This window comes from Artemia sp. Qi Xiang Cuo, chromosome 5 (assembly GCF_049724085.1).
Source record: "Artemia sp. Qi Xiang Cuo chromosome 5, ASM4972408v1, whole genome shotgun sequence".
NCBI lineage: Eukaryota > Metazoa > Arthropoda > Branchiopoda > Anostraca > Artemiidae > Artemia > Artemia sp. Qi Xiang Cuo.
In genome coordinates this window covers 15324343-15334477 of record NC_142798.1, presented here as the reverse complement: position 1 = coordinate 15334477, position 10135 = coordinate 15324343, and the positions used below count along the sequence as shown (strand labels likewise).

At 33.2% G+C, this 10135-nt stretch overlaps 1 protein-coding gene across 1 annotated transcript; it reads right to left on the bottom strand.

The window, feature by feature from the left end:
- Positions 1–1035: 1035 nt before the first annotated feature.
- LOC148951850 (palmitoyltransferase ZDHHC17-like) lies at positions 1036–2700 on the bottom strand. Its single transcript, XM_089089086.1, has one exon. It carries the CDS (start codon positions 2698–2700, stop codon positions 1036–1038), a length of 1665 nt encoding a protein of 554 aa, XP_088945212.1.
- Positions 2701–10135: the final 7435 nt, after the last annotated feature.

Sequence of the window (10135 nt, the reverse complement as noted above, 5' to 3'; positions counted from 1 at the left end):
TAACATTGGACGTGATTGTCTCTAACTAGGTTGCTAGCTACCGCTGTAACCCAGATTGATATTTCAATTATTAACATTGATATTATTGATATTATTTACTAGCAAAATAATATTATTTACTTAGCAAATATTATTGATATTATTTACTAGCAATGATATTATTTACTTAGCAATTAGATTGATATTATTTACTAGCAAAGAGTTCATTCTTTGCTAGTAAAGGTTTGTGGTAGATAAAAAGGTAGATTTGAGGTACAAGAACTGACAAACATCTGAATTGTCAATTGAAACTAGAATAATTCCTTAAAATTTTGAACAGAATTACTAATGCTATTACGTAAACTGCAAAAATATTTACGGTTTCCGAGTGATAACTTAAATTTTTTTAATTCCAACTAGAAAAATACCTGAAAATTTTAAAATTAGTTTGCTGGTAAAGATTTGATGCTAATGCTGGTAAAGGTGGTAGATGCTGGTAGATTTTAGCTGCAAGAATAAAAAAAAAACTGATTTATCAATTGAAACTAGAATAATTCTAAAAAGCAATTTGGAATGTAATAAATGTGACCTAAGGCTATAGATCGGGTGACACAAAAGTTGAGAAGCGGTAAAGAAAGGCTGTAAAAGAGTTCGGTAGTCCTCGGAAGATAGGTCTAGAAACAAAGCGTGTGAAGTTTAAATAGAAGCAAATGTATTCAAGCCAATGAGATAAAGAAGCACAATTGGAGAAACGAAGAAAACTATTAGCAAATGAGTCGGAAGAGTAATGATCCAAACGGCTAACCAAGACGGCGGTCGAAGCGGAAGCCCTGACTCACTAACTGTAGCTAGCGGACGGAGGCGATAAGAATTTCCAAAAAATCGGCTTGTGGATGGCTAAAGAGCCATCGAGGCACGTTCTTTTGCCAGAGCACACTCTCTATACATAGATTTACTATTGATAAATAAATTTAGACACAAATGTAAACCTCCATGGGAATTTTTATCAACAGTTTCTAAAGGTTAACATGACTACCAGTTTAATTTATTGGCACATTAGACCATTTTCTCTGCGGCTATTTTATGTTCTTCGTAAATTCTCGTCCAGTCTTTGTAATGCTGTTTGAAAAGCCCAAAACAGTCTATCTCAAAGAAAAGAATGCAGTTTCGAGCAATGTTAAAAAAATATTTTTTTTTGGTGACTTTTCTGGAATATGAGGATCGGATTTTAAATAACTCATATGTTGTTTTAGACAAAATTAGTATCTGAAATAGATGAATTAGAAGAAGCAAAAATGTGAAAAGGGTAAAAATTGTTGTTATTAGCGCAGTTAGAGAGATAAAGCCGTTGCATTGTAAAGCGGGGTAAGCCGTTGCATTGCATCCTCCCACCCAGTATGAAATACAGGCATACAAATAACAAGTTCCCAACACTATAATCACTGTAAGAAAATATATAAAGTGTGCATGATTTTTGGCACCTATACAATTTCCAAACCAAACGCAGTGATGATCGAATTTCGCTACGCAATGCTTACACTTCCAGCAATGATATGAACGGAGAGGCCTTTGGATCAAACAAGAATAACAAAAATTATTGCTGTTAAGTTTATTTGCATTTGCCAGGCTTATTATAGTTTTCTTTTGTTCTTTTTTAATTATTGGGACTTTACCTGGGTCTGATATGGAACATTTATAAAAAAACCAAGTTAAAATTATAAGTAAGAGAAGAATAAACAAAATAAATAGTACGCCCATTTGCAGGGGATAAAAAATCAAAAAGGTCATTTTCATTAAAACACATATAAATAATGATTTAGGTATGAATTTTAGCCATCTTTTTACCATAAAGTTGTTGAAGATAAATGCTGTAAAAATGCCCAAGCTCCAGAAAGCTAATAGTTTGTAGGAGTAACAAAGAGTTGCGTGAAAAATCAAACCAATAAGAGGTAGTACGATTGCTGGCAGACCAATCGTCATTACTAACTTAATAGTGTCTGGAACTTTATAACGTCCAAAAAGATGTTCGTAGTAATAATTATCCACGATTTGTTTCCAAAGTTTGCGTTTTATCCACTGAGGTTGGCAGTCACCTGGTGACCAGGGACTGATTCCTTCGTCATTACATATAGTAAAATCTAGATCTTCAGAATTGAACAAGCGCACTGCGCCATTATTTTTACTTTTGAACGCGAAATGCAAGGTTGTGTTACCATAGATGTCCTTAGAATAGGGGGAGGCACCAAGAGAAAGTAGCAAACGACATGTTTCAGTGTTTTTCTCTTCGATAACAGCAAGCATAAGTGGAGTTAATTTTCTACTATTTGGTAGATTTGGTTCCACTCCTTTTGCTATTAGATATGCAACGATTGGAGAATAACCCATGGATGCTGCTACGTGTAATGCAGTATTACTTTCTAGATCTGGCTTCAAAATATCAGCTCCATGTTCCATTAAAAGTTGAATGATTTCTAAATTATTCTCTTTAGCTGCCAAATGTAAAGGAGTACTTAATAATGTTCCTGTAGTTGCATTTAAATCAGCACCCTTCAATAAAAGAGATTTTGCAATCTCTACCTTGTTATTAATAGCAGCCCAATGAAGGAGAGTTATTCCATTAGAATCACAGGTGTTAGCGTCACCTCCGTTTTCTAAGAAATTATTGATAAAATTCAAATCACCTTCTTGAACAGAATTTATAATACTATCGCTTGAGACCATATTTTGTCAATGTTTAAAAAAATTCTGTAAAAATCACTTGTCAAGTATCGAAAACCTATCAAAAAACAAAACTAATTTAAAATTTTTCAAATATTCTTCTAGTTTTAATTAAACAATTAAAATTATTGCTCAGACACCAAGAATACTTTTGCAGTTTACACAATAACTTTAGCGATCCTGAACTGAAAACTAAAATAAAATAATCTTATAGAAAGATAAACGTGACTAAATATTGCATTCACTTATTACGTCTTATCATAGGCAGCCCAATAGTGCTACCTATGTAAAGAACGATTTGGCACAATGCATTTTTTGTTCGTCTTAGTTATTGGTCTTAGACCAGGGCACTTCGTATCGAAGGAGTTGTCATAGAAACTTCGAAAAAGACTCATTCGATTAGAAATAGGAATAGCTATTGCCCTTTTTAATAGTCGAATATACCAAGATACCAATTTTGTCATAGACATAAAAACAATATTTTCACTCTTGTGGTGGTGGAGGGGGATGATATAATTCATCAAATAACGATATCTACTAAGCTTAAATCTTAGGTTTTTTTTTTCAATTGTTGTAATCCCTTGCTAAAATATATAAACATATTTTTGCAATTAACAGTTTTTTCCTCTTTACACAATTTAATTTTTTTTCGTACTAAGATATGAGATATTAGAAAGATATTTGATTATTAAAACAAGTCAGATTTCTAACAGTGATTTCTACTAATCTTCAAATCTTTGGTTTTATCTTTTAAGGCTTTTGAATTTTCGTAAACCCATGTTAAAGTATATACAAATATTTTTGCAATTACCGGTTTTTTGCTCTTTCTGCAATTTAGGTTGATTTGACGCAAACAGCAAAAAAAAAGGGTAAATGCAAAAATGTTGTTAAGGATACTAAAATGGTATTAAAACAATTCAAAAACCTTAAAAATGAAAATCAAAAGCTTGAAGCTTGGCAGAAATAATTCATTATTACAGCAAGTCCAATTTCTAACAACAATTTCAGCTAAGCTTCGAACTTTTTGTTTTCTTTTTTAAAGTTTTGGAATTGTTTTAATCCCTTGTCAAAATATATGTAAATAATTTTGCAATTACCGATTCTTGGCTCTTTAAACTATTTAATATAAACTTCTAAATACATGGACATCTTCATTTTTTCCATACAAGTTTGACAAGTCTTTACAATACTGATGCACATAAAGATGATGTCATTCATATAAATATATGCACATTTTCTCAGACTTCTGACCTATCTAGATCATTTTTTCAGGCCAGAATACCTAAAGATACCAATTTTGTCATAGATAAAAATAATATTTTCACTCTTGTGGTGATGGGGGGGGGGGATGATATAATTAATCAAATAACGATATCTACCGAGCTTTAATCTTTTGGTTTTCTTTTTTTTTTTAATTGTTGTTATCCTTGTTAAAATATATCCAAATATTTTTGCAATTACCAGTTTTTGCTCTTTACACGATTTAATGTCTTTTCATGCTGTGTCTTTTCAAAGATATTTGATTATTAAAACAAGTCCAATTTCTAACAGTGATTTCGACTAATCTTCAAACTTTTTATTTTCTCTTAAGGCTTTTGTATTGCTGCAATCCCTTGTTAAAATATATAAAATATTTTCTGCAATTTAAGTTGATTTTATCAAACAAGAAACAAAGTAATTTTTATATATTCAATTATTTTTCTAGATTGATCCGAAATATTAAAATTATTGCTCAGGCACTGTAAATATTTTTGCAGTCTACATAATAATCCTAGCGATTCTTAACTGAAATCCAGACTCCCCATCAGAAATGCCTCTGTTTGATTCTTTCAAGGGGTTTATCAAACAGTTCGTGGTAACGAACTGTATAGTAAGAGCCACTCGTCTCAAGAGTAACCAAAACTTAAAAAACGGAATTTTGCTACCAATAGGTACATCAAAAGAATCAGATTTTTACGCTGATATTTAGTATATAAGTTTCATCAAGTTTAATATTATCCATCAATATTTAAGAGCCTGGGAAAATTTGCCCTATTTTCGAGAACAGGAGAAACAACCCCTAATAGTCATAGAATCTTTAAAAAATCACTCTATCAGATTCAGTGTATCAAAAAACCCTTCTGTAGAAGTTTCAAGCTCCTATCTGCCAAAATGTGAAATTCAGTATTTTTGCCAGAAGCAAGATCACGGATGCGTGTTTATTTGTTTGTTTATTTCTTTCTTTCTTTGACCCAGGAATGATTGCATTGACCAAGGTGGTACTAGAATGTTTTGAGAGAGCACATTTAAATGGAAATTAAAAGTTCTAGTGCCTTTTAAATAAAAAACAATTAAAAAGAGAATGACTCTTTACAATAAACTACATTTTTGATTTCTTTTCATACTGCAGTGTTTTCAAAAATATTTTATTTTTGAAGCAATCAAATATTTCGTAGTAACAAACTGTATAGTAAGAGCGACTCGTTTCTATAGTAACCGAAACTTAGAAAAACGGAATTTTTACACCAATAGATATATCAAAAAAATTGAATTTTTATGCTGATTTAAAATATTTATCTGCAGCCAATAGCAACTGAAGTGATGCGTAAAAGAAAAAGAGTTTTTGGTATGTTTGACATCAGAGAAAACTACACACGATTTTGAATGTATTCAAACACCTAAAGAATAAGGATGGTGAAATTACTGAATTACTGAAAAGTTCTGAGACAAAATGATGCAGGATATTACAATAATGAACGTTCTTTATCCGGGTCTACACAAAGAATCAATATTGCCTATTGAAGGAATTGAACCTGCGAATACAACAATTTGTTCACAATAGTTTTTTTTGTATTAATGTAATGCACACAGTCACTGTTAGTATTAATGTAATGAAGAGTTTTCTTTTGTCATGTGTTTGAATTTTCAATGTGTGTTTGTGTCCGTCTTTTTCTTCTTTTTTTTTTCTTTTTTGTTTTCTTTATTGATTAATCCGTCTACTGTACCTTTTGTACCTTTTTTTGACGGGCAATAAATAAATAATAATAATAATAATAATACAGTAAGGACTAAACTGTAGCCAATAGGAATTGAAGTGACGAATTCCAAGTAAATTTATATGCTCTGTTTGAAATATAATCTCTTCTCCTTATTAACAGTCTTGTCTGTATTTCTAAAAACAGAGAAGGCTATAACCTAGAATTAAGGGGGATATATTTCATTGTTAGCTAGCTAGATAGGCTACAGATCCTTAATATAACCATCAAAATGTTATAAGCTCAAGAAACATGGCGTATGTAAATATATAGGCTTGATAACACGCTCCCAGTATATATTCTTATAATCAGATAAAAAGCTTGTAGCACACACACAGCTTAGAGACTTAAAATTTACATCAAACGACATTTTCACTGCTAGGCTTGTCTAGGCACCGAAAAAATTAATGCGTTCAAAGAAAAATGCTACCTGGGTTACATTTAATATATGTTATGCTTTACCGTCCCATGCCTACAATGTGCAAATATGTATCCCAAATTTGTTTCTAAACTATTATTCATCCATTCTTTATTTTATTAAGCAAACTAGTCTTTTTCATGTGTCTCCATATAATGCAATAGTACCTAAATATCTCAATTAATTAAAAATAAAACTTACAGTATATAGTTGGTTAACAAAATTATCCACATTATTTGATGTTTATTGTTCAATCATAGGCAGCGCGCTAGCGCTGCTTAAGTAAAGAACGATATGGGCACAATGTGTTTTTTTTTCTCCATACCCGGGCACTTCGTATCGAAGGAGTCGTCGTAGAAGCTCCAAAAAGGCTCATTCGATTGGAAATTGGAGTGGCTAGTGCCCTTTTTAATAGCCGAAAGGGATTGAAGGGCAACTAGCCCCTCCCCACGCCCATCGTTCTCCCAAATACGTCCAATCAAAATTTTGAGATAACCATTTTGTTCAGCGTAGTTCATTTCTAAATAGAAAATATCCTTTTGATGAGGATACTCCCCCTAAACTCACGGGACAATGGTTTTAAGTTATGCCCTGAGGGTATATAAGGTTTTCGTAGAAGGTGTTGTCGTAGTAACTTCAAAACAGGCTAATTCGATTGGAAATTCAAAAGACTAGTACCCTTTTTAATAGTCAAAAGTGATTGAAGGGCAACTAGCCCCCCACGCCCATCATTCCCCCAACCACATCCAATCAAAATTTTGAGATAGCCATTTTGTTCAGCGTAGTTGATTTTAAAAAGAAAATATCTTTTTGTGGAGGACACTCCCCCACAACCCTCGGGGCAAGGGTTTTAAGTTATGCCCTGGGGGCATATAAGGTTTTTATAGATGGTTTTGTTGTATAAGTTTCAAGACAGGTTAAATCGATTGGAAATTCTATAAACTAGTTCCCTTTTTCATAGTCGAAATGGATTGTAGGGCAACTAGCCCCCCCCCCCCACGCCCATCTTTTGTACCCACCCCTCCCAACAAAATTTTGAGATAGTCAATTTGTTCAGTGTAATTGATTTTAAAAAGAAAATATCTTTTTGTGGAGGACACTCCCCCACAACCCACGGGGCAAGGGTTTTAAGTTGTGCCCTGGGGGCTTTTAAGGTTTTTATAGAAGGCGTTTTCGTATAAGCTTCAAAAAAGGTTCATTCGATTGGAAATTCAAAGGGCTAGTGCACTTTTTAATAGTCGAAAGTGATTGGAGGGCAACTAGCCCCCCCCCCCCACGCCCATTATTCTCCCAAACTCATCCAATCAAAATTTTGATATAGCCATTTTGTTCAGCGTAGTTGATTTCCGGATAGATAATATCTTTTTGAGGAGGACACTCCCCCACAACCCTTGGGGCAAGTCTTTTAAGTTATGCCCTGGGGGCTTATAGGCTTTTTATAGAAGGCGTTCCCAAAGCCAGAACAAAATTTGCACTTTATTGAAAAATTACAAATGAATGTGGATTGTCAGTTTAATATACATATACTGATATTTAGTAATCAAAAGGTTTATATTATTTGATTTATTAAAATTATAAAATTAAAAACATTTATATTTTTTCAATAAAGTACAAATTTTGTTCTGGCCTTGGGAAAGCATAGGGGTTTTGCGCCCAGCTTATTTTAATTTCTGCTTGTTTTGAGTTTCATTTATATATCAATGCTGATTTGTTGTAGTTTCACGCTTGGTCGATTATTTGATTTCAGTTTTGCTAATTTTTTGTTTAATGGAGCTCTTTACTTTTCTTTGAAAAACTTATTTTATGGAAAAGTTTTTTTAATTAATAGCTTCAAAAGAACTGTTATATAAGCATGAAGTTAAATCAACTTATACAATGTTCCAAGATGAAATCGTATCAAAACAGAAATTGCGTAACTTGATTTCAACAATAGCCTATTACGCAAATCCATACTAAATTCCTAGAAGTCAGGGCTAAGTGATGTCACTCCCGTCAGTATTGTGGCTCTCTGATTGGCCTAGAAATAGGCATAGTAATTAGAGAGGCCTTCCTACTTATAATGAGAGAAAGGTTGAGAAGGCTTCGGCATGTTCTGTGGATGAAGGATGACAGATCGCCAAAGATTGTCGTTTTTGGCCTACCGCCTTGGGCTAAAAGGCAAGCAGGTCGTCCGCGGCTAGGGTGAGAGGATGTCGTAAAAAATAATATATGGGAAATCGGAACTTCCTGGGAGGGCGTAATGAGGGCTTTGAATAGACCGGGATGGAGGAGGAGAGTGCGTAACTGTATTGGCCTTAGGCGGCTTGGTGCTGCGGTGAATCGTTAGTAGTAGTAGTAGTTTATTTACCTGAAAAATATTAAAGATGAAGAATTGTAAATGATAAAAGAATTGATTGAAGAGTTGGCAAAACAAATTTGAAAAGAAAAAGATGGAAGAAAAGAATTGATGAAGAATATAAAATAATTGATTTCAACCCATTTTCTAAATTGCCAACAATTTTTCAGGTAGGTAAAATAACTTTAAATTTTTCTACGGGCTGTGGGCACTTGTGACCAATCTCGAGGGGAAGGAGTGTAGGCAAAAAAAAAAAAAATAGGATAGTGTTGATTCTTTGTATATTTAAGGGTGCTGCACTTTGAAAATTTTACAATCAAGTTTTTTTCAATAGTTTTTTCAATTTCTTTTAGTTGTTTTGACGAAATTATGGCTTTTATTTTATCAGCATTGGAAGCTATCTTAATGCAATATATACAGGACACAGACAACATGTAATGCCAGGGTTGCCACCTGACAAAGAAAAAATCACCAAGATTCTTGAAAAAAATTAACTAAACCAGTACATAAATCCCTACATTATTGACTAGAAATCACTAGAATTATAATATTCTTTATCGTTGTAATTAATACTTGTTATGTTTCTTTACCAGGCGCACCTACACGAATAGGGTAAAATTACCCCCCCCCTAGATGTGGGAGCTTTAGATTGATATTTTGTTTTTTCTCAAGCAAAATTACTCTTGAAATTTTAAAAAATGCCTTTTTGCATCTTTATGCAGAGAATAAAACAAAATACTTGCTTCCTCCCTGTGTTTTTCCGAATTGTTACCCATGGCTTATACCCCAATCACTGAAAATTGGATATCGGTGATATAATTGAAATATTTTCCTTTTCTTTTTAATTTCTTTTGTCGACCCAAAACCCATTTTTTTTCCCCATAAAATCATATAAACTATCTTCTTTTTACTCTAGATAAGCTAGTACAATTACTAGGACACCACCGACAATTTTAAAAATGGCATTTTTATATTTTTCATGGAAAAATGTGTCCCCATTTCGGAGACAAAATGTGTCACCCATCACAAATTTCTATAAGCGTTGGTCTTATTGCTTCTTCAATAAAAAAAAGAGGTACTTGTTAATTATACGGAACACACCCAAGAAGTAAAGCTATGTTAATCCCAATGAAATGTGCCAAAATATAATGAAAATGTAATACTTTAGTTTATATTATAATATAATTTGGTCTATATATTTGCACATTAGGGAGGTGTGGGGCAAAGTAACCTAGCCTTACCCCCACCACCCCTAATGTGTGAATATGTAGCCCAAGTTATGCAAGTCCAATGCATTCTGTAACAGGGTTATTTGTCTTTGAAGTTATGAAACTGATTTTCAAGGATCGTATATTATCCTTATTAGCCTTTGTAAATTATCCTTAGTTCATCCCCAGACCTATTCTGAGTGCCTGTGTGGGTCATGTTAAATCTAAAGGTATAGTTTTTGAACCTTTCAACTGTGCTAAACAAAATGGCTATCTGAAACCTTTGATCGAACATTTTTGGGGCAAAAGGGACGTGGGAGGGGGGCTAGTAGCTGTCTAATCTTTTTGGTCAAATAAAAGGGACAAGAAATTTTAATTTACACTCAAATGAACCCTCTCCCGATGTTCTAAGACCGTTGTTACGATAAGATCGCTTCCGGACAAAAAAACAACAACAAATTAA

What these genes read in the sequence shown, in the direction of transcription:
- LOC148951850 (XM_089089086.1), bottom strand. Translation starts at nt 2,700, where the DNA reads ATGGTCTCAAGCGATAGTATTATAAATTCTGTTCAAGAAGGTGATTTG.